The sequence below is a fragment of the Megascapheus bottae genome, chromosome 7 (genome assembly GCF_031878675.1).
Source record: "Megascapheus bottae isolate mThoBot1 chromosome 7, mThoBot2.hap1, whole genome shotgun sequence".
In the NCBI taxonomy this organism is placed as follows: Eukaryota; Metazoa; Chordata; class Mammalia; order Rodentia; family Geomyidae; genus Megascapheus; species Megascapheus bottae.
Window position 1 is genome coordinate 5,502,942 of NC_143515.1, and position 25,819 is coordinate 5,528,760.

Below are 25,819 nucleotides of genomic sequence, written 5' to 3' on the forward strand. Positions count from 1 at the left end.
AATATATCTGGCACATCTTTTACTTTTGCCTCCCTTCTTCTTTCCTTCTTTTGTCCATCTCTCATTTCTTTCTTCCTTCCTTCATTCATTCATTCTGTTCTTTGGGGGGGTCCTCAGTATTGAACTCAGAGCTAGACACTGTCCTTGACCTTCTTTCGCTCAAGGCTAGCCCTCTACCACTTGAGTAGCAGTGCCACTTTCAGCCTTTTTGAGTCGATTATTTGAGATAAGAGTTTCATGGACTTTCCTGCCTGAGTCAGCTTCCAACTACAATCCTCAGGTCTCAGCCTCCTGAGTAGCTAGTATTACAGGCCTGAGTCACTGGTGCCCAACCATTTTAAACTTTTAAAAAAACTGCTGCACAACACTTTGGAAAAACTAGAACAGGATTCAGCACTGCTCTATAGAACCCATCTTTATACATTTCTGCCCTTGTTTGATTTCCTGCCATTTCCCTCACTAGAAACTAGTCCCTAAACCTAGGGTAACTTTATCTGTCTTCAAAGTAGAGCTACTGAAGCTGCTGTTCCTACCAAATGCCCCTTTGGACTTCTATAGCCCTTGTAACTCGCCCTTTCCTCTGGTCTCCTACAACATGCAAAATTGGATCCCAAAGCATTCATCACCTCCTGATGTGCCATCTCTGGTTGGTGGTGCTACCTCTCACTAAGTGCCATAGCTTCCCAATGAAATTAGAAAGTCCTTCTGTACTCACTTAGCGATTCTCCTCCTCAGGTCTCTCATCTCCCATTCCTCACCTCACCCCATGGAGGACACTTTGAGGCTCCTGGAGAAAGCTCAACTGACTGGATTCACAGGAAAGGGAGAATCTACAGATGGCCATACACACATAACCCTTAAAAAAAAAAACTTGTTTTGCTGGCAACTCCATCATCTACTCTATTCAAATTACATTCTCAAATATCTCTTTATATATTGTAAAGAGTAAAGCTAAGACACAGGTACTTTTCTTTCAGCATACCAGAGAAAGTTCCACCTGATTAAGGCTACTGCTCCAAATACCCATACCAAGTTGAAGGCAAATCTTAGGTAGAGGAGATACTTTGACAAGCAGAAAGCCTTCCATAATGACACATTGTTTTAGGCCAAATCTGACACCAAAAGGTCAGAATGACCTCTTTTAGTTATAATTACTCACAATCCCATTCTTAGTTTATTCATACTAAGTCCTTGAATCTATGTAGAAAAGGTGAATCTATGCAGAAAAGTGTACTGAAATTTTAATTTATATATGTATACTTATTATGTTTATATAACTATGATGTACCTGGGCTAAAAATGCATCTCCTATGAGTCTGTGCAAAAATGGCTTTAAGGGCCGGGAGTTTGGCCTAGTGGTTAAAGTGCTTGCCTAGCATGCACGAAGACCCGGGTTCGATTCCTCGGTACCGCATACATAGAAAAAAGCCGGAAGTGGTGCTGAGGCTCAAGTGGTAGAGCTCTAGCCTTGAGAAAGTCCAAGGACAGTGCTCAAGCCCTGAGATCAAGCCCAGGACTGGCAAAAAAAATGGCTTTAAATTGGGCCAGGAGTTTAGCCAAGTGGTAGAGTACTTGCCTAGCACACACTTAGAGCTGGGCTCAATTCCTTGGTACCACATACACAGAAAAAAGTCAGAAATGTGCTGTGGCTCAAGTGGTACAGTTCTAGCCTTGAGAAAGCCCAAAGACAATGCCTAGGCTGTGAGTTCAAGGCCCAGGATTGGAAAAAATGGCTTCAAAAATCTTTTTTTTAATATACCAACCATGAAAAAAATGAGACTGAAATCAGGAAAGTGAGTCCTTTTGTAATAGCCTAAAAATACCTAGGAATTAACTTAACCAAAGATGTGAAAGATGTCTATGATGAAAACTTTGAAAAGGAAATTATCGTAGACCGAAGGAAGTAGAAAAATCTCCCATGCTCCTGGATTGGGAAGGTTTACATCATGAAAATGACAATACTGCCCACAGCTGTCTACACATTCAAAGCAATACGCATCAATATCCTAACAATGTTCTTTAAAGAAATAGAAGCAATCCAAAAATTCATATAGAATAAAAGACCCCAAATAGCAATAACAAAGCTTAGCAGAAGCTTGGAGGAAGATCGATACTAAATTTCGAATTCTATTATAAAGCTCTAGTTATGAAAACAGCTTGGTATTTGCACATGAACAGGCCTGAGTACCAATGGAATAGAATTGAAGACCCCAAAATGAATCCACAGACCTATTGCCATCTAACCTTCGATAAGGAAGCCAAAAACACAGGATGAAAGAAAGACGCTGGCACAATGGACTATACATGTGTGGGGAAATGAAGCTAGATTCTTACATACCAACCTGAAGCAGAATCAATTCCATATGGACCTTAGTGTAAGATCAAGTACCCCGAAAATATTACAGGAAGGGATAGGGGAAACACTAGGGCTCCTTGGTACAGATAAAAACTTCCTAAATAAAAATCAGAAACACAACCAGTCACAGCAAGGCTGGATAAATGAGACTGCATTAAACTGCAGAGTTTCTGCATGGCATAGGATACGTCCAACAAGATAAATAAAAAGTCCAATGACCAGGAGAAGATCTTTACTAGGTATACATCAGACAAGGGCCTCATATCTAAAATATACTTAGGGCTCAGAAAATTAACCCCTCCCCAAAACAAATCCTCAAAGAAGCAACAACTGCATTAATAAGTGGGCTAAAGACATGAAGAGAGACTTTTCTGAAGAAGAAATAAGAAGGGCCAACAGACACATGAAGAAATGTTCTACAACTCTGGCCATTAAAAATTGTGAATCAAGACAACATCGAAATTCCACCTCATCCTAGGTAAAATAGTCGTTATCAAGGAAACTAACAATAACAGATGCTCTTCCTTAAAGGGAACACTACTGCACTGTTGGTGAGAATATGAATTTGTTCAACCACTCTGGAAAGCAGTACGGAGGTTCCTCAAATGACTAAACATAGAGATCCCCTATGACCCAGCAATCCTTCTTCTGGGCATTTAACCAAAAGATCACAAAGAAGGCCACAGTAAAGCTACCAGCATAACCATGATCATTGCAGTATTATTTACCATAGCTAAGATATGGAACCAACACAGATAGCCCGTAGCAGATGAATGGATCAAGAAGATGTAGTATTTATACACGGAATTCTATGATTTCATTAGAAAGAATATAAGGAAATGGAACGACTTGGAAGAAATTATATTAAAGTGAAGTAAGCCAGACCCAAAGAAACATAGGCTGCATGGTTTCCCTCATTCCTAATAACTAGATTATGTTTAAGATATTTTTGTCAGATGGTCACAATAACTCAATAGCCATGTGCATATGACCACATAAAAGAAAGGAACGCTAAGAAATGGAACTGAAGGTTTTGTTTTTTCCTTTTCACTGTAAAGTTTGCAGTTATTTTTTTCTTTCTTTTTCCCACCATTGGTTTATTCCCTGTTGTCACTGTTTTGATTTCTCAACCATTTGGCTTGTATGTAAGTTCATCTGATTGGGGAAGGGAAAGAGGAATCAGAGAAATGGTGAGACAAAGAGTAAACTAATGCAACAAGGATCCTTATTAGACAATATGTTGGAAATGAACTTTAAAACCTGGGATTGAAGAAGAAGTGGGAGAAAATAAGTAAGGGGATAGCACTGCTCCAAAAAAAAATGTACTCATAATTATGTAACGATAACCCCTTTGCACATGACCATTATAGCAATGTTTTTAAAAGGGGCTTCAATTTGTCACTTGCATATTTAGGAGATTAAAACTCCAAAAGTTCTTATTTGCCAACTTATATAAAGGGCTAATTTGAAAGCTGAGTGCTCTGAAACCTGACACATGATCAGAGGTTTATTCTCTATGATTATTTCTAATACATATATATATATACGTGTGTGTATAGCATACATTATACACAATATACTTCTTGTATATATACATATATAAATTACTTTGAATTTTATATACAATCTAGTTCATTGAAATCATGTAAGTCATAGAATTAAACTGGGTAAATACCGTTATTAATGGAAATAGCTTGATTCCAGTAAATAATATCTAGGTCATCTTTTTCATATGAAATATAAAAGGTAAACATTTTTAGGAAAGGAGTTTCAGGTTTCTTTTGTGAGTTCTGTGAGATCTGAAGTGCTCACTGCTTGCCCTCTGCCTTCTTATAGAGAAATTCTACTTCATAACCTACAGAGTCTGCCTTCTGGAATAAGTCTCTAGCTTCTATGTGCAGAGCCAGCCCACTTTAACCTAGCCTGGTAACAGATAGACCACTAGGAATTGTGGCAGAAGCTCCTTAAGTCTTCTTGGGAGCTTTATTCCAATGGCTGCATTAATAGATTCTAAGAACGATACTGGAAATGGCCCTGTGAACATCATACTTGGTCATGTGCTACTGTGTAAACAGCAAGACTTCTCAGATAACAAGAACCTGAACAATCTTTGGAGGTTGAAAAGCTTTTATAAAGTATTTATGTTAAAGGAACCATACAACCATCTTATTTTAAAAATGGAAGCTTCCTTAGGTGTTAGCGCCTCATGCCTCTAATCCTAGCTACTTGGGAGATAGAACTGAGGATCAAAGGTCAAAGCCTGTGTAGACAGGAAAGTCCATGAGACATATATCTCCAATTAATCCCCAAGAAAAGCCGGTGGTTCAAGTAGTAGAGAAAAAGTGGTAGTCTTGAGACAAAAATCTCAGGGATATTGCCCAGGCCCTGCGTTCCAGCCTAGGACTGGCAACCACACAGATAAAAAACAAAAACAGAAGATCAGTTTTATTGCTTCCAACCATTTGTCAACAATTAAGTGATAGATTAATTCTAATCTATCATAAATTGACCAATAACATGAAGGATTAGATCTACAATTCATATGTTGGAAGTTTCTCTTGCTTTAAGTCATTTTTATGCTAGCATTGCTTCCTACTAAGCTTTCTAGACCAATATTGGATGGAGCATCATCCGAAAGAAGTTAATTGTTCTATAAGCACATTTCTAACATTACTTTGCTCTGCTTTACCTATATCCTTACACCTAGAACTCCTACTATGACACCCCTGTGGCTGACTATATCCATATTTCCATTCCTTTTCCTATGCTATGAAATTCTTGAGTGTCTCTTAGGGATAAGACAAGATGACTAAATTGAAGAATCTCTTATCCAACATCTCTACCTTTATTCTTGGAGGATATCTGGCTAGAAAGCAAATAAAAACATGATACACCAGAGTTCTACTTATTCTTATCATGCATTAAATTCAGCCATTTTGGTGACAGCAGATAGCGTATTTTTTGGCATCAGGTAGGCAAACCCCTAAAGATCCTGATATCTGCAAGTCTGTGTTTTGAGGTAGCTTTAAATCCAAAGTATGTCTTTCCTATGATACCATGAGAACTGTTTTGACTTGTAGGCTCTGGCTATGGAAAAAATAAAGCCTCCACCTGTAACACCATCCATGCCTTTTCTCTGTCCTTGCAATGTCAAGCTCACAGTGTGACACAGCGCCCTCCTTCTTTGTGCATAGTACATGGCTTTGTGCATCTTGAGAGGAAGCACAATATATGCCTCTGGAAGTCCTACTGCTTTGAAACACTCCAAATTGTGATGTAGTTGGATCCTTTCTTGAAATCTGATTCTGTACACATTCAAAGAATGGGCTATTGGGGTACTTGAATGAGAATGCTCCTAAGAGGCAGGAAGGCATAGAACTGGTGTGTCATTCTGAAACCAACCTGACTTTGCAGAGCTGACCTACAAGGATAGCAACAAGGAATTATTTTCCTATAAAATCCTTTTTACACTAACTAGACTCTCCAAGAACTATATTCAAATGGTCACAATCTCTTTCAACAAGGGTTAAGTCTGCATATTAAATCTGAGTCACAATGGAAAACTTGATGCCTGAGGAAAAGAGAAAAAGGTTTAAAACATCTTTACTATGGTACATTTCCAGTTAAATTTTAATGTTGAAGGTTAATTCACTGTTAATAAATAATCAAACACATGAAGTGGGTTTGGTGACTTTGAGTGAGTTGTCAGCTTTCCTTAAATACCTGTCTTAGCTTCTGTTTAAAAATTGTGGTCAATAAGCTATCAATAAATTATTTTCTATGTAATAATGTCCACATATGGTTAATAGACATCCATAGAGATGACATTCTATTTAGTTCAGAGATCTGCTTTTTAGTAGGCTGTAGCTAAAAGATTTCAGAATACTTAATTGGTTTCCCTGACTCAATTTTCTTAGCAAATGGGAAAGAATACATCCTACATAGGTTGTTAAATAGAGCTCAGTAAGAGAAACACAAAAAGGGTTGTGGCTGTCTTTTCTGTCACACTTTCTGCAGCATCACTAGTAATAACTAACTGCTTTGTCAGTCCAGAATATCCTGTCAGTATCTTTCCAGAGAGAGAGAGAGAGAGAGAGAGAGAGAGAGAGAGAGAGAGAGAGAGAGAGAGAGAGAGAGAGAGGGAGAGAGAGAGTTAGTTCTCTGCAGGTCAGAGTGGGAAAGGAGATACATCCGAGTGTCCCTTGTGCTTCTCTGTTGCCTGAGTTTGGAAGGTAGGGTGGAGGTAAATTCTGCAAACATTATGATCATAACAGCTTCTGAGTCTAATTATGTGGCAATTAAAGGAGAATTAAACATAATTTGTGTTTTCTGAATAAATATCTACTCATGGGAAAATGATGAGGATCAAACACATGGTAGTTGAATAGGGGCAGAAAGTGAACATGTGATGAAATAGTTCCCTAAAATCATTAACATAAGAAGCAAATCAGAGATCAGCACTTAGCAGATATTATCATTTCATACATGCATTATACATATCGTATATTGACAGCATAGTACTTCCTACAAAATCTTCCGGATCTGAAGGGGGTTTTTAGTTATGGTCAAAGATCATCATTTTTGAAACATCAAAATGGCACCCAAAGTCAAAAATCATGTTTGTGATTCCTTGGCACATCCAGGATTTGTATGAAAAAAATCATCTACATTTTGGATGGGGTCTAGGGCAAAATGAAAGTGAGGCACATGGTACATAATAATAAAGAAATAAAAATAAGGAATTAACTGTGTATGAGAATATCAAACATAAATATACATCATTAATCCAATGAAAGCTTGTGATGTTGTGCATATTTATTTGATCTTTCTCTCCTAAAAACACCTTTAAAATTATTGGACTCTCTAGAGTAAAAAGTTCCTATCTATGTGCTTACACGTGGCTGATGGCTGGGAGCTCTGGTGTACTTTCAGGACAGGACATGGCAGGAGCCAAGGGTTGGGACTTTCTGCCTCACCCTTCACCTCCAGGGAGGGAGCCAGGTTGAAGGTTAAGGTGATTGCCAATGGTCAATAAGATAGTAAAAAATGCCTATGTAATGAAACATCCATTACAATCACAAAAACAGGGTTCATAGAGCATCTGGATAGCTGAACATGAGGAGTCCTTGAGGACAGTGTTTTAGGAAATGTAGGAAAACATCCTGCCCCATCCTACATGCCTTTTCACCTGTGCATCTGATCCTTTGTAAGATCAAAATTAATAGACCTGTAAGTTCTAAGTGCTGTTTAGCAAAGAGCCCATGGGAATCCCAATGTATACTTGTGGGTCAGAAACACAAGGAAAAGCAATGTGCATCTTGCACTTGGCATCAGAAGTGGAATGGGGGTGAATCCTAACCTTCAACCCATGGGATCTCAGGTGGTTCTCAAGTAGATAGCTGATCTGAATTAAAGGAAAGCCAGCTGGTATCCACTACACAACTTTTTCCTTGATTGCCGAGTGAGGAAACCACTTGTCCCAATAACCCCTGGCATGAGAAGCATGTTGTGGGAGCAATATCAAACAGAAGGAGTTTGGTCAGTTATTTGTGCTTCTAAATCTTCTAAAATGGAGGGTGGTGCACATCACAAGGACATATCACTCACCACTGTTACTGCATCATTCAGCAGAGACTCGCCGAAGACCAGGATATAGAGCTGCTCGTTGACATGAATGTTCTCAAAGACAGCGAGGACAGCCACGGGATCCACAGCTGAGATCAGGCTGCCAAAAAGCAGGTTCTGGAGCAGAGTGATGTCACTGAGGCCAAATGCTTCAATCTGGCAGATGCCAAACAAAGACACCCCGATGCCAATGGAATTCCAAAGGGTCCCTACCACTGCATACCAGAAAATAGTGCCAATGTTCTCGAAGAAGGGGCGGGTGGGCATGAAATAGCCAGCATCCAGCACGATGGGTGGTAGAAGATATAAGAAAAACACATCGGTCTTCATTGCGGGGGGAGATTTTTCATCCACACCAAAAATAATCCCGCCCAGGAGGAGTCCGACCATTATAAGAAGGCAGCTCTCAGGCACGATTGTGGGCAATTTGTGGTAGAGATGAAAGCCTGGGAAAAATTAAAGACATAAGCTGTGGGTTACGTGGATGCATCTAAGTTTACACTCCCCAGGTCAGGGTAATTGGCTACAGACAGGCAATAGACTGGCATTCCAAAGTAAAACATATAAATAAATACATATAACCCAGATCGCCTTAAAACTGTTCACATTTATTTCGGTGTACACAAACACATACTTACTTAGACACAACTTAAACTTCAAATCAGCATTTCATTCTCAGAGAGGCTCTAACAAGTCAACAAAGCAGTTATTTTCCCACCCTAAAATTTCAGTGGCAACCAAATCTGTACTGTCTTCCCAAGGTCAACAGGGCTGGAGTCAACCATGGGATTGCAACTGTTCATTTTTGTGTCAATAAAAATCAGTCACTTATTTTTTCATTTCAAATTCTTTCATATGGAATATGGGATAGGCTCACGTCTTAAGATGTGTATCCCTTCAGAGACAAATGAATAAATTCATCAGTACAAACTAAGTAACTACTTCATTTGATTATAAAAATGCATGTTCTCCAATCTCAGATTTCCCAGTTGAGTAGAGGATCAGCTACATGTGCCACTTACACCAATATGAACAGAAGTGGGATTAAGCCCCAAATAAGACTAAATGAGAAGACTCAGTGGAAGAGGCATTACATTTTTAGAGAAGAATGATTCTTCTCAGAATGTATGAAATGGAAGAAAATATCTTCCTTCCAATTCATACTGGAGGCCACTTTAGGTTTTTAATACAGAGAACCCAGTAGAGGCAGCCTACAGCTGGAAAAGAGGAGAGACATGCAGGCTGGGCCAGTGCAAGAGGCAACATGGAAAGTGACGCAACCCACAAAGGTAGCTTGACAAGGCTTGAAGAGAATCTGTATTTGCAAGGCAACAAGAAGTCGTCACAAAACAGTATGTTTCAGAATTAAGGCAGCACATGAGGATGTTGCTATGGTTGAATGGCGCCCCTCCAGAATTCCAGTTTGCTAGGATCAAGAGATAGGGACTTTGGAGGTGACTTAGCCATAAGCGGCCTTAAACCACTTTAAATAAAGCTTTCTGCAGTGTCTGCTTGGTTAAGTTACTCTTTTGCCCTTGCTTGCCCTTCTGCCTTCTGCTATGGGTGTGCACAGCAAGAAACCATGTACCTTGAAATTGGACTTACAGCTTCCAGAACTGAGAAAACGAAAGTCTGTTCTTTATAAATTACACCATCTGGAAGGCTCTGTTATGGCAGCACAAAGGCCTGAAGCAGAAATGTAGCTGAATTATAGGATGATAACATTAAAATAGTAAAACAGGTCCTTAGAAACTTAAAATCGCAAACATTTTAATAAATAAATTCTGATTTCAAACAGAGCTACAGTCACAGCATGCAATATTTTATGAGCAGAGGCAATGCCATTATAATAATTTAAAGAGATTAAAAAAACTAATTTCTAAACAGTCAACATCTGTATGTGAAGTATTTAAAAAACCTTTCCATTGCTTTTATTATTTTATTATTCATACTACATCAGGCTACAGAAATTGGTGGAGAATTCATGTACCCAACCAGTCCAGCTGTTCTTTACCCATGACCCCAAGCTAGCCTCACTGTCCAATAAAGAAATAAAAAACTTCTCTGAAAATCAAATCTCTGTAATCTGCCCACATGCTGCCTCCCTTTACAACTAACATTTCCTGTATGATAAGAACTTGCCAATAGCAGCCTCCTGTTCTCCCAGGATTCAAGAACAATCACCTTCCTCTGAAACTGGGGCCCAGCATGAAGGTTTCCTGGCCACGTTCTTCCACTGAAGCCATCTGACTATATAGCTCAAACTTGCCACCCAGCTCTGCCACTCTCTGTCAGTGTCTGTGAGGTTTTTTTTTAGCATGACTAAGCCCCATCTAATCATCTCGACAAATGCTTGTCCAGGTAGAGCTGTAAGGATAAGGGGGTCATTTTACTGCACAATGCATACTCATGTGGCTAAAACATCGCTGATGCCCTCAAACTTTAGGTAACCTTCCCCACATGATAAAAAAAAAAGAAGATAAAAATCCTTGAATGTGCTGGAAGACAGTGGCTCATGTTCTGTAAACCTAGTTTTTTAGGAGGCTGAGATCTGAGGCGGATCACAGTTGAAAGCCACCCTAAGCAAGAGAGCTCATGAGATTCTTTTCTCCAATTTACCAGTAAAGGTATGGCTCAAGTGGTGAGGTACCAGCCTTGAGCAAAAAAAGCTAAGACAAATATCCAGACACACACATACAAATCCTTGAATGAAATACACAGAATCAAAAGAATCCATTGAGATAATGCAGAAAATAGCAATAAAGGCCTGTTTTTGGAGACTCTCACTTTCTCTTCTTGTCTTTTCCTTTCTTTTCACCAACCAAAACTTTGGGACCCAAGACTTTCACTGATCTGTCACACATGGGCTCCTCTCATTGTTTGGAAATGACCTGAGAGCTGAGGAGGGGAAACCAAGTAGGTAGAAGAAAGCCAGGACCAGAAAGATACTGTCTCCATGCATCACAGATGTGAATGCCAGCCACATTCACACAACTTGCTTGATCCTGACCAGGAACCCCAGCCAGTGGGAAACACACCTGGAGGAACAAATAAAACGCAGCAACAAATAAATGCAGGAAACAATTAGAAAGAAAGGCTATTGGGTCAGAGAGCCAAAGTGGGTGTGGAGGAAGCAAGAAGAAGGAAAATCTGGTGGTAGTAGTAAAATCAGGAGCAGCAACAACCTTCTACCACCACCGAGTATTTTGCAAAGGGATATGAACTTGTGGCATAATTTGCTTTTCCAGAATGATACACTTTTATTACTATCAAGAAATATTCAGCCGGACACCAGTGGCTCACACCTGTAATACTAACTATTGACATCTGAGGATTGTGGTTCTAAATCAGTTTCAGACAATTAAAAAATGTGACCATGAGATCATAATGAAAGGGAGTATAGCTGTGTTTCAATTAAAGTTTATGTTTGTACATTGGAACTGGAATCCTTCACAAATTTATTTCATAAGAACACACAAAATTCTTCTTTAGAATTTAGATTTTCACCATTTAAAAATATAGACATTATTTTTAGTCTTCAGGCCCTACTAAACCAAGTTGCAGGACATATTTTGAAATCAACCCTAGTCTATCTACACATTTGTTTTTCCATTGTTTATTACCAACTTTTGTTTATAGTAGACATTGGATCTTGTGTCATTTGACTTTTATTACCAACACACACACAAAATGTCTATGAGGATAGATATAATATTTATTATTTTATTTAACTGTAATAAAAATTCAGTGGGCAGGGTACCAGGATCAAAGTTCTTTTACATAAAATATAAAGATATGCTTCTTTTAGAGCAGATCTATAATTACTCTCAATACAGTGGAAAAATTAACTGAGCTAAAAATACACAGATCTATAGATGATTTCAATGAGATTACTTCACCATACTTTCACATTATATGTACAATAACCTATTTGTCAAATTCTGGGAAGACAGAGGGAAAGAAACAATACAGGAAGTTTTCAGATAGGATTCAAAAAAGAGCAACAATGTAAAAAACAGAATGAGAGAAAATGATCAACAAAAAGCATTAAAAATGATCAGTTTTAAAAGCAACAATCAAAACTCAAACTAAACAATCCACAAGTTGTCCTTAGCACAAAGGGGAAGAAGAAATTAACTGGGGAAGGGATAAAAATTTTAGGAGGAAATATACTACACTAGTTCTGTGTGATAATAAATACAAATGTTCGAATAAATGTTTTATGTTTTGTATTATTTAATGTCTTATTCTATAGTTCTAAAGGCCTTGCTGAGCAAATACAGTATCTACTAGATCAACAAATATTTGCCAAATTCAGGTTAAGTACAGGACAAGTATTCGTGGGTACTCTACACACATGTTACTGACTATGGCTGGCTAATCCAGAACGAAGTCTCAAGGCTACATATCCTCTAAGTTGTCTCTGGGAAACCACTGATTTAGGTCAAGTATGGTCTAACGGAAGTATATGTATTATGCTTGTGGAGTATATTAAACTTGATTTTTAATTGTAAAAGAAATAAACAATAAGCACTTGATGCATTTTATACATCTCAAATAACAGAGCTATAAAATATGTATCTTAAACAATAGAAATTAAATGTATAAATAGACATACAGGTGGAGAAAATAGGAAGAAGCAAACTTTAATCTGATGTGCTGAAAAATTGCTATCAATAGGTGGCAACTCAAGTTCATAAAGACTGAATACTAGAATTTACTTCTAGAGGTAAAATCAAATTGAGTCAAAAATAATGAGAATAAAGAAAAATGCATAATATACAAAATACTCTTCAGAAAATAAGTGGAATAAACAGATATATATATATATATATATCAAAAACTTATTAGGGCTGGAGTTTGGCCTAGTGGTAGAGTGCTTGTCTAGCATGCACGAAGACCCAGGTTTGATTCCTTGGTACCACATACATAGAAAAAAGCAGGAAGTGGTGCTGTGGCTTAAGTGGTAGAGATCTAGCCTTGAGAAAGCCCAAGGACAGTGCTCAGGCCCTGAGTTCAAGGCCCAGGACTGGCAAAAAAAAAACCCTATTAACATGTAAATATGGACTTGTCCTAAGACTTAGACATATCCTGGGATTGAAATGTTCATTTAGCCATCATCATACCAAATTAATATAGACTATAGACATATGGCCTTTCAAAACTGTTCCCTTTAATAGCTTTGCAAGAGACTTAAAATAATCTAACACTAAAAAATTCAATTGAAACATTAAAAATTGTGAGAGTTATTCTAAAGAACTGAGATGGTATTTTCATAAATGACTTGGCACTTACAACAAAAAAAAGAAAAAAGAAAACCTAATGATTTTTCCATCCATATGGACTTTGGACAGCTACAAGCCCAGAGTTAAACCCTTAATCATATATTATTAATTTGTGGACAAGAATCTGAGACACTTAAAAGTGAATCATTAATGGACCTTGACTTCAGGGAGCTTATATCTAATGTGGAAGACTATAATGAATCATGACATGAGGTAGAAAATGACAAGTGCTATGGAAGAAGAGACGTACTAAGTTATCAGGGTAGGAATAGGAATCATTTCTGATGAGGAGACTCAGGATGGCTTTGTGGGAGTAGGTGGCATTAAAATGGCTGAATACATATGTTTTCATATCCAGAATTAAGACGACCAGATTGTAGCTATGTGAATTCAGAGTGGGATGACTTGAGGAAAGACTGGGTCAGTGAGAAAGAGGTGGTGTGACTGGCCTGGATCACAAGGAAGAAGGATAGGGCAGCAATCAAACAACAAGCAGCTACACTATGTAAGTCCTGAAAGCAAAATGTTGAGGGGCTATGTCTATAGTGTGGCTTAGAGGAGCCGGTGAAAAAAATCTTAGTACCACCTAGTTCCAGGTGACAGAGAAAAGCCCCTCCCAAGAAACAAGAGACAAAAGACTGAAATTTAGGAACAAATGGATCAAGGCTTCTTTAGAAAAGCAAAACCAGGGGCTGGGAGTTTGGCCTAGTGGTTAAAGTGCTTGCCTAGCATGCATGAAGACCCGGGTTCGATTCCTCGGTACCACATACATAGAAAAAAGCCAGAAGTGGTGCTGAGGCTCAAGTGGTAGAGCTCTAGCCTTGAGAAAGTCCAAGGACAGTGCCCTGAGCTCAAGCCCAGGACTGGCAAAAAAAAAAAAAGAAAAGCAAAACCAAATGGATTGGAAATCCATTTGAAGTTGTCTATAAACATGAGACTAAAGTTTAGGAACATCTCATTCTCTAAACATGTCCCATCTCATGAATGGCAGCTGGGAAAGTTCAGCACAAAGAAAGGGTTGAAGATACACAGTGATGATTTAGCAATGCAAGAGGGTATCTACATATAATAACAGAAAGAATGGTATCGTTTGTAGGTAGTCTGTTTATATGATTAGAAAATTAAAGAAAAAGTTTCATGTACAGAGAACTGGGGCATTATTTATAATAGCAGGAAAGTAGAAGCAACAGAATTGGTCAACCCTGTTTGGTAGTTTTTGTTTCACTTCTTGTATTATTTCCAGAGACCCTTTCATGGACAGGGTACCATACTAGGCATTACAGACACAGCAGGGATTCACACGGAGCCTCTGTCCTGGAGAGTGGCAATCTAGCAGTGGGAAACAGAAAAATCAATCAATAAATATGGAGTATCTGGTTGTGCTAAGCACACGAAGAAAAGCAGACATGAGGGAGGAAATACTTTACAGGTGATCAGAAAGAGTCTCTTAGATGAACAAAACCTGAACAAAATCCTGAATAGAGGTGGAAGCATTTTCCAGGATATTGGAGAAAAGAGAAAAAGTAGAGGGCTGAGGCTGGGAACCCTGAACAAGAAGGCGATCTGCCTGGAGCTCAGACAATGGAGGAGAATGTGGGAGAAACAACATCAGAAAGACAGGAAAATACTACATTTAAAAGGCCATTATGTCTGCTGTTCAAGAAAGGAAAGAGGCAGAATACTTAGGGGCCTACTAATCCAGAAGAGAGATTCTGATGACCGTGATGGAAGTGGCACTGAGTGCAAGAAGAGGGTGGATGAGCGATGATTTGTGACAGTTGTGCTATCCAGCTGGATATGGAGTATAGTGTGACACAGATGGTCAAGGATTAATCCATACATTAGAGATCAAAAGAATGGCCATAACATAGGTTTATTTACTAAGATGGCATAAAAGTAAAAATAGAATATTTCAGAGGCTGGGAGTTTGGCCTAGTGGTAGAGTGCTTGCCTAGCATGCATGAAGACCTGGGTTCGATTCCTCGGTACCTTACATACATAGCAAAAAGCCAGAAGTGGTGTTGAGGCTCAAGTGGTAGAGTGCTAGCCTTGAGAAAGTCCAAGGACAGTGCTCAAGCCCTGAGCTCAAGCTCAGGACTAGAAAAAAATAGAATACTTCAGATGTGAAAAACCAAGAATGGCTACTATGAAGGTTAAGCAGTGGATAACTGATGTGACCAGAAGAAATGGCAGCCAGTTTTTACAGGACACTGTGAAAATGCCATCACATCCTAAGGTTCTGATTTCAGATTTTCACAATACCACTGCCATACACATCGTTGTATATTTTTATAACACCCATTATGAATCACAAGGGTGAAACAACAAATCCAGATGATGGTATAGAGACATACAAGAAGGTCAGGTAAGGTGAGAAGCCATATACCAATCAGGAAAGATTGGAGCAGGTAGATTAGGAGATAAAAACCCACAGCTGCATACAAGATTCCTTTTCAGTTCTACAACTGTGGAAAATTCCAAGCAGGCCAGACATGAATCAAACAAACAACAAAGAACTCACAAAACTAGCAGCTAATCCTCACTTAAGAAATGATAAATTATCATCAGTGACAAAAATAAAGAATGTTAAGAATGTTTGAATTCACCTTTCTTAAAACGTGTGCAAGAATATAAAAGATAAGAGTAAAGATTAAAAAGGAAAACAGATTTTTAATTCTGAGAAGTTGGAGCATATTACTCTATCCTTTTTCACTCAGTACTCATAATGGACTTAGACACTATAAACATTATATACAAAGCAAACAGACAATTTTGGAAGGTGGAGAGAAGGAGCACTTGCTGGAATCTCCAGGTTTAAAGGCTGACAGTGGAACAATGGTGTCCCTTTCAATATCCCAGACTTGGAGCTGAAGAAGCCAAAGAGCTATAAATGGCAATGAATAGAGACAAGAAATGCTCCAACAATGGCTGCTTTATCAGAATAAGAGACGTGGAGAGTCTGTATATCAAGAAAGTGAAGTTTTAGACAATGGCTGCCCTACTCTTGTTAAACCCCACAGAAGAAACCACAGCCCACTCCTGGATCGTTCTGAGTGGTGTATCTAAAGTTGACCTTTGCTAGAACGTAGCAAAAACCCCAGCCTCTACATTGGTGAAGGTGTCAGAAAAGGAAAAAGAAGGAAGTAGAATGATTTTCTTCACCGATAAGGGATCTTTCTTCCCCACGGTATCAGTGAAGACCACCTACTAGCGAATTCCACCATCTTACAATAATCAAGCAACCTGAAGTCGAAAAGAAAAGCAGAGATAATTCTACAGTACTGAAAATGAAACAGGAGTATCACTGTGGATGTTGTCATCAAAAGAGTCTAACAGGAATAGTCAAGTTTATGCGCACCTGCATGTTACATGAAATATATAAATTTAAAAAATGAAAACTGCTACAACTCATACAAAATACAGGATGTGGCTGGACTATCGCTAACACGTAAGAAAATTTAAAAATTGAAATTATAATTTTAAAGATTCTTCCAAGAGAAATCTTCAAGCCCAGATGGTTTTAGTAAATCCTACAGAACATTGCCAATTTTACACAATCGTTTCATTTCATGAAGCTGTTATTACCCTGACTCCAAAATCATGTAGCACAAAGAAGGAATAACAGATCAAAATCCTTTATGAATACATGCAAAAATCCTCATCAAGTTGTTAGAAAGGAATTCAGCAACACTTAAGATGATTTATAAACCATGACCAAATGAAGTTTCTTTCAGGTTGCAAGACTGGCTGCATATTCAGGAAAGAATAATTCAGGAAATAATAATTCAGGAAGCAATATCAACAGATTAAAACAGTAAAATCATATGTTATATCAACTGATGGAGAAAAAACACTTGAAAGACTCCAACATCCCTTTGCGATTAAAGATTGCAGCAGTGAAGAATAGAAAGGAACTTCCTTAATTGGATTAGCAGTAGGAGTGCACACACACACACACACACACACACACACACACACACACACACACTGAAGCTAGGCACTGCTGGTTCACACATGTAACCTCCTCACACTCAAGAGGCTGAGATCTGCCTAGGTGGAAAAGTTCATGAGGCTTTTACCTCCAAAGGACCAGTAAAAAGCTGGAGTCGTGAGAGTGTCTTGAGCGTGTCTTCCGTAAGTGAATGAAATGACGGTTGTCTGGAGGTATATTGGTATCTTCAACATGAACCAACTGCCTCAAAGACCAAAGCATGATTGGAGGATTGGGACTTGGAGACTGCCACCCAAACTCTGTGGAGATGGAGGTGAAATTTAAGCACCAGTGACTAATGATTCAATCACAGGTCCATAGGAATGAAACCTCCATAAAATCCTCAATGCTAAGTTAAGAGAGACCCTGGCTTAGTGCACACACGAAGGAACTGAGGCAGGAAAAGCCTGAGAATATCTGTCCCTTCCCCCAGACCCTGTTCTAGATGTCTTTCCATCTAAGCCCCTCATGTATGACCTTTGCAATAAGCCAGACAACTTCAGGATTCCCCCTGAGTTCTGTAAACTGTTACAGCAAAATATGAAACTTGGAGCAGAGGCAATGAGAATCCCCAAATTATAACCAATTGGTCAGATATTAGATATCAAAACTGGAGACATATACAGGACCAGTTACATATATAGGAAAGCAAATTGACTAAAGCACGATGGACTCCTGGGCAGATTTCCATGATGTAACTCCTGAAAACAAGTTTACAGTTTAGGAAAATGGAAGACAAAAAGCTGGAACATGTGTTATTGTGAGTGGGAAGGACAAAGGAAAAAGGACTTGAGTAATGGAGAGAGGACTGATACAGGTGTAATATTCAGCGAATACAGGTGAAAATGGGATAGGTGAGGTTGAGAGAGATGTGGGCTAACATTCATCAGGATGCATATAATTAAGACTAAATTTAAACCATTCTGTACAACTACTGAAAGATTATATAAATGATATATGTATAAGAACATAAGCATATATATGCACATAAGCAATGGACTGTGATCTTTTATAAATTTCTAGGTAGTTAGTGTCGAAACAAAATTACAGGTTATCTAGATGATCTCCCCAGAGAACCAGAGTTATTGGTGGCGGAAGAAAACAACCAGTTGAATGTTACACATTTGATTGTTTCCCCTCCCCCTACAGCATCAGTCTGCAATATCAGTGGGAAAAATCTACCAAAAAGAAAATAAAAGCCCTGCCAGCATCTGCTATTGGCAGTTTTCTTGATAATAATACCTAGGCTGAGGAGAAATCTCAATGTTGTTTTGATTTGCATTTCTTTTATGGCCAGGGATGTTAAACATTTTTCATTAGTCTATTGGCCATTCTTCTTCTTCTGAGACATATCTCTTTAATCTTTAGCCCATTTATTAATTGGGTTGGTGTTTCTTTGAGGATTTATTTTCTAGGGAAGGTTAATTTTTTCATACATTTTTATTGTAATTAACAGAAGGATTACATTATATTCACCTGATAGAAGGTGCATTACTTCACATACATTGATGCCCTTTCTCATGTCTTGGTCCCCATTCTCTTCCCCACCCCCACCCCTCATCTTGTTTTCCCCCCTTCCCTATCCAATTTCAAATAACCAAATATGCATATATACAGTATATCAGATAACAAAGTGAAATCCTGTAACCATATGACATAACCGAGGGACAGCAAAAGAGATGAGAGATGACATAGTACATTAAGGACAACAATCACTCATTATATTGTTAATGCAGTCCCACTTATCCAGCCTTTTCTGATTTGTTGTGATTCTTGGTCCTTATTGAGAAAGTTTCCACCTGTGCCGAAGAGGCCTTTTGTGTCTCTTATTTCTTCTTGTAAAGTTGTCAGTGTGTTGGCTTTTACCTCCAGGTCTTTGATCCATTTGGAGTTAATTCTAGTGCAGGGTGACAAAGAAGGATCCAGCTTTAGTTTTCTTCAGGTGCTTGACTAGTTCTGCCAGCACCACTTGTTGAAGAGGCTGTCTTTCTTCCATTCTATTTTTTTTGGCTCCCTTGTCAAAGATTAGTGGCCATAGGTCTGTGGTTTAATATCTGGGTCCTCAGTTCTATTCCATTGGTCTTCAGGCCTGTTCTTGTGCCAGTACCAAGCTGTTTTGATGATTATAGCTCTGTAATAGAGTCTAAAGTTTGGTTTTGAAATTCCTCCTGCACTGTTCCTTCTGCTAAGAAGTGTTTTTGCTATACGGGGTCTTTTATTATTCCATATGAAATTTTGGATTGCCTCTTCTATTTCTTTAAAGAATGACATTGGGATATTGATGGGTATTGCATTGAATTTGTAGATAGCCCTTGGCAAGATTGTCATTTTCACAATGTTGATTCTTCCAATCCAGGAGCCTGGGAGGTTTTTCCATTTCCTCAGTTCTGCTTTAATTTCCTTTTTCAGGGTTTTAAAGTTTTCATCAAAAAGGTCCTTTACATTCTTAGTTAAGATAATTCCTAGGTACTTTATTTTCTTTGAGGCCATTGCAAAAAGAGTTGCTTTCCTGATTGTTGCCTTGTTCCTCTCTCTGTTGGCATAGAGGAAGGCAGTTGATTTTTGAGGATTAATTTTATACCCTGCTACCTTGCCAAAGTTTTAAATCAGCTCAAGGAGCTTGGGAGTGGAGTCTATAGGGTTCTTTAAATACAGAATCATGTCATCTGCAAAGAGGGAGACTTTTCCTTCCTCATTCCCTATTTGGATCCCCTTTATGCTTTCTTCTTGCCTTATTGCTCTGGCTAGGAATTCTAATACTATATTAAAGAAGAGTGGAGAGAGTGGGCATCCTTGTCTCGTTCCTGATTTTAGAGGGAATGGCTTTAGCTTTTTGCCATTAAGTATAATACTCGCTGTGGGTGTGTCATACCCAGCCTTTATTATATTGAGGAATGTTCCATGGATTCCTAGTTTCTCCAGAGCTTTTAGCATAAGGGGTATTGGATCTTGTCAAATGCCTTTTCTGCATCTATTGAGACAATCATGTGATTTTTTTGTCCTTACTCTTGTTGATGTGTTGAATTATATTAACTGATTTGCGTAGGAAGGTTAATTTTTTTGAACTCTAAGTATATTTTAGATATGAAGCCCTTGTCTGATTCATAACAAGTAAAGAGATGCTGCCAGGGATGTGGCCAAAAGAGAACACTACTACACTGTTGGTGAAAATGTAGGCTTGTTCAACAACTCCTGAAAGCAGTATGGAGGTTCCTTAAAAGACTAAACATAGAGTGTCCTTATAATCCAACTCTTCCTCTCCTGGGCATTTATCCCCTAGAGCACAAACAAGCTACACAAAAGCTACCAGAACAACCATATCTATTGCTGCATTGTTCACCAAAACCAACAAATAGGATCAAATAAGATATTCCTCAGCAGACGAATGGATCAAGAAAATGTGATATATATATATATATGTATATATATATATTATAATTCTCTGCTTCCATCAGAAAGAATGACATTGCCCCATTTGTAAGGAAATGGGAAGACTTGGAAAAAACAATATTAAATGAAGTAAGCCAAACCCAAAGAAACACAGGTTGTATGTTTTCCCTCATTTGTTGTAAATAGAATGTGCCAATAAATCTACAAGTAAACACACTAGATGATAAAAGACAAGAAATAATACATTCAGACATGATAAATAATATAGGACTCCAGACACTCACACAGTGAGACCAAAGGAGATATTTTTGGAAGAGTATCACAAGGGCTCAATAGCGACAAGCTCATGATCATGATCATATAAAATCATGTTTATCAAAATGAACTCCAAGAAATGGAGATTTTTTTTTATTTTGTTCTCCCAACCCCACATTGTCACTGTTACTTTAATTCTGTACTCATAAAAAATGTCAAAATATAGAGAAGCGATTGAGAAGATTATTGCATATTGAACAAATATTCCCATCAACTGTACTACACGTCTATTTTATTTACTCTCCTATAGGTTTCTTGGAAATACTATCCAGTAAAACAATATAATTATTCTAGTAAAATCACTAGATTCATTTATCTGCTAACATATAAAGGAAACTGCCTCTCATTAGTGAGAGCACTATTTCTATTTAGGATATGAATAACTGCAGGGGTGTCAACTGCTTCCATAATGGGCCTTCTTTTTTACAGATCATGAAAGAATCCCATCAGCTCAACTTCTTTACCTGTGCTCATTATTCAGGGTGTAAACATGAGTACCTTCCCTTATATCCTGCATAACTCTGTTCTCCAAATAGTGGTCTCTGCTAGTGGATATCCTAGGGGAGCATGTTCACCTGGTGGGTACTGTACTGACTATTGACTTGAGTGCATAAGGATCCAACATGACAGACTTGGCTCCCTGAAATAGAACCAGGTATAAATATAGACAGCACCACACATTTAGAAAGTTTCCACAGATGGGTGTTTATTTTCTCACTCTCTCTCTCTATCCCTCCCTCCTTCCCTCCTCCCGTTCTCCCTCCCTCCTTCCCTTTCCTTTCCTTTCCTCTCCTTTCCTCCCTCCCTCTTTCTTCCCCTCCTCCCTCTTCCCTTCCTCCCTCGCTCCTTTCTTTCCCTTTTTTTTCCTCCCTCCCTTCCTTCTCTCTCTCCTTCCTTACTTCCCTCCTTCCTTTATTTATTTACTTTGTGCAAAAAGCAGAGTTTGAACTCAAGGTCTCATGTTCTCACTTAGCATTTTTTTTCTCAGTGCTGGCATACTACCACTTGAGCCTGAATTTTCACTTCCTATGCACTTTATGATGGTGAGAAAGTATGCAGAAAAAAATCAGTCTTCAAAGTGTGAATTTTGTTGCTGCAAGGGCAAAAGGGGTGACACTGATAAAGATATACTGTATCCATAAACTGCTTTGTTAAAAGTACTTAAAGATGATAATAAAAATAGAGGAAACTGGGAGTAAATGGAGTGGTAGAGTACTTCAGGCTTGAAGTTCTCTCTCCAGCAAATTCACACAAGTGCTGTGAATCGATTTTGTTTATCCCCTCTAGTGTTTCCAAATACTGAATACAAGTTTAGAAACTGATTGCATTTGTGCAATCTTTGGTTTTGGCCAGTCCTAGGGCTTGAACTCAGAGCCTGAGCACTGTCCTTGGATTTTCTCAAGGCCAGAGCTCTACCACTTGAGCCAGACCACCTCTTTGCTTTTTCTATGCATGTGGTATTGAGGAATAAACCCGGATCTTTGTGCTTTCTGGGCAAGCGCTTTACCACCTTATGCAATCTTTATAAGTAGCAGGAACTAGACATTTCAAAGCTCACATTTTAAACAAGAATCTGGAAATTATTCTTTGTAGATTTGAAAGCTGTGTATGAAGATGTGGGGAATTTACAGGTACACACACACAATTGTTCATGAACCCTTTTATGAAGTATGTCAATTGTAATTCCCTATACTTAATACTAATTGTTTCTTATCATACAAAAGCACAACTTATGCTGTAAAAGGAACAGCACCATTGCAAATTACTTGAGTCTCCTTTTCCTTTTTGATTCTAGAAATAAAATCTTCCAGGGGAAGGAGGTTGGTGCTAACCCTGCTTGAGAAAATGCCCATGTTTTCCCATCCCTAAGCTCCCCAGCAATCCGCAGAATAACACTAGGTTTAGCCCTGAGCGTGGTCTAGTTGTAGAGGGCTTGCTTAGCACACATGAAGTCCTAGGATCCATTCCTGGGTTCCATATACACAGAAAAAGCTGGAAGCGGTCTTGTGGTTCAGGTGACAGAGCACTAGCCTTGAGCAAAAGTGCTCAAGGACAGTGCTCAAGCCCCAGGATAAGCAATAAAACAAACAAACAAACAAAAACAGAAACAAAAAAAGCCACTAGGTTTGTCACATGAACACTGAACTCTGCAGAATACTCCTGGAACACAGCATAATAAAGTCCAACACACATGTGACAGCTTCAAGACAGACCAGAAGTTAAAACTCACTCAGTTGTGTTCACTTGAATACTATGATCCAGGAAATAATCACGACCCTGGACTGTTTTCTCTATGTACATATTTGGGTGTGAAATGTGGGCTTCTAATAACTGAGAAAGGGAATCCACAGACAGCAGGGCAATCTCTGATCCAGCCAGGTGGGAAACAAGATCCTTCTGTTAAAATACTGAGCACTGCCCTTGGACAGGCTAATGCGTCTTCTTATTTAGAAAAGTCCTGGTCTCATGTTTCAGAGGAAGCTCAGCACTGCGTCGGGTTCACACAGTGTGTTTGAAACCTGTTGGAAAGATAGCTTAGGTTTTACAGCCACAAAGCAAATTCAACAGATCCTTTTTGATCTCACTTTTTATTTTATTCCCTCCCATTTGATAAATACCATCTCCTAAAGGAGTCATACCAAGAGAGGGTTAGACTTGAAGAGATTACATAACAGATAAAACTTGAGGACTGTAAACTTCTCATGTAAGAATTGCAATGCCCAAGGAATGATTAAGTTCTGGTGATTATTTCTGAATGGATTTTTTTGTATAACTAAGCCAAGGAAAGACTCAATGCCCCTGGTGGTAGTCAAACTTCTGATATCCTGTAACCTAGATTCAAAACTTTCCATGCAGGCCAAGAATTGAAAGCCATTTTTGCTCCATTGCCCTGGGCTAGATGTTCCAATCCTTCGATTTGTCATTCTTTCAAACCATGTGTTAATAAGTGGTTTATGCCACTTTCGGTTTTAGTTGTTTGCCTACTGCTATCTTAAACCATACAAGGTTTTTCTGGGAGTCTGGTCCACCCACTGAAACACATCATGTAGGAGCTTTATTTTCTGCTTGCTTTATATTCCATCCTTTGGGAGCCTGGTTGCAAAACAAATCTACCAGTTACTTAAAATAAGTAGATGAAAGTAAAGTAGAGGAACCCACAATTGCCAGTAATTGCTACCTAATTTCATTTTTCAATTAAGTGGTTGCTAACACTCCATGGCAGTCACATGGTAGGAGAAATATTTGTACTGTGGTGGACCAAGCTAAACTAAGAAACTACCAGATTCAGTAAATTACACTATTTGCTGAACAATCTAGAATCAAATCCTCTCATTCAGTGTGTCTCCTTCCTGACTTCTGATGAAAAGCTCGGTGGTCTGCAACTCAAGGGCTTTTCTACTTTGCCTCAGTCACTGACAAAATGGGTCTGTAAATCAGGGTTCACATCAGGATGGGTATACCGATTTCAGCCTGATAGAGAATCTTGTGGCTCCTCTGTGATTACAGTTATTATGTTCCATTAAAATAATGATCAAACCTATTGAGACACTAAGTGGAAAGAAATGAATGGATGGACTCCTGACAATTATACACATTATCTAATTTATGAACAGTCATGGCTCTGCAGGTCCCAGTGGTCTCAAAATGCAAAATTAAAAGACCAAGGCCAAATTAAAAAAGAGTAAATAAAATCACTGCAGAGGGAATAGGTATATAAATCAGCTGTCTTGTCAATCAAATCCCTTTAGCACAACCTCTTAGCACCCTTGAGAATGTTTGCACATGAATGAAGGATTACTAGCAGTGACACAAAACAAAGTAAGTCCTTTGGAGTAGATTGTGGATGTGAAACAACAGAATACAATAAGAATGCTACTGGGAATTTGGACATCATTTGTTTGAATGATACACATCGTAAGGAAACAAAAAACGACACAGGCTATGCCTGAGCCTCTATCAAAGAAATGCACAGTGAGTAGCAGCTTGCTTATGAATAAATAACCATGTGAGAGGGTGATAAAGGCTCAGAGGAAAGTTAGCCTGGGCAACAGGATACAGAGAGACTGGGTCAGAGCTTTTTCCACATGTACGTATGTTTTCTGATTTCCCTTAAAATGATTGATTTCTCTCTCTGGGGTCATCCTCTTCTATAACCTTCCAGATGCTTCACAAGAATTGTACCAAGAAGGCAGCCTGGGGCTGTGGACACTAACAGTGTATCCTTTCTAACTCTAAAGTCCAGGAGTTTATACCAGATAGAAAAAAAGGGGTGGTTTCTCATGATCGTTTCTCCTTACCTGTAGTGTTTGATAAGAGACAGTGTACAGTCAGCCAATGTATGATCAGGTACACTGATTGACAGATTGACAAAAGCATCCATTACCTTAGAAGGTACATGGCGTACAAATGTATTTCTGATCTAGAGTCCTAAAGAAACCCTATTACCACAAAGATTTGTAAAGTATTTGCTGAAAAATTATATTTCTGCCACAGGCACAAGAACTGATGTGACAATAGACCCTGGTGACAAAGATGATACACAGTAGCTTACTTTGGGCCTCCCTGGAAGTGCAAGGGAGAGTCCAGGGGTCTGTTCCAGCAGGGAAGAAATCACCCGATTGTGTGAGCTCTCTCCCCTCCCCTAATCCTCGCCTGTCCAGCCTCTTCTAGGCCTCCACCTATTATGCCTGGCTGCACAACCTTCAGTTTCCAAGGAGGATCTGGAATAAAACAATAGGTGTGCAGTGCTTTTCGTTTCCATTGCAAACTAGCTGTGTGGGAAGCTAAAAGATGATCTTCTTTCTTTTTTTTTCACTTATGCAACATTGGAAACTGAAATATGTATGATTTGGAAAG

At 38.7% G+C, this 25,819-nt stretch overlaps 1 protein-coding gene across 1 annotated transcript in view; it reads right to left on the bottom strand.

Annotated features, from left to right (window-relative positions):
• The window catches only part of Slc9a2 (solute carrier family 9 member A2), a 98,331-nt gene that overhangs the window by 57,013 nt on the left and 15,499 nt on the right, over window positions 1–25,819 (bottom strand). The window contains exon 2 of the mRNA XM_090336297.1: window positions 7,964–8,427. Within this exon, the coding sequence (XP_090192423.1) occupies window positions 7,964–8,427 (464 nt within the window). The remainder of the gene's footprint in view (window positions 1–7,963; window positions 8,428–25,819) is intronic.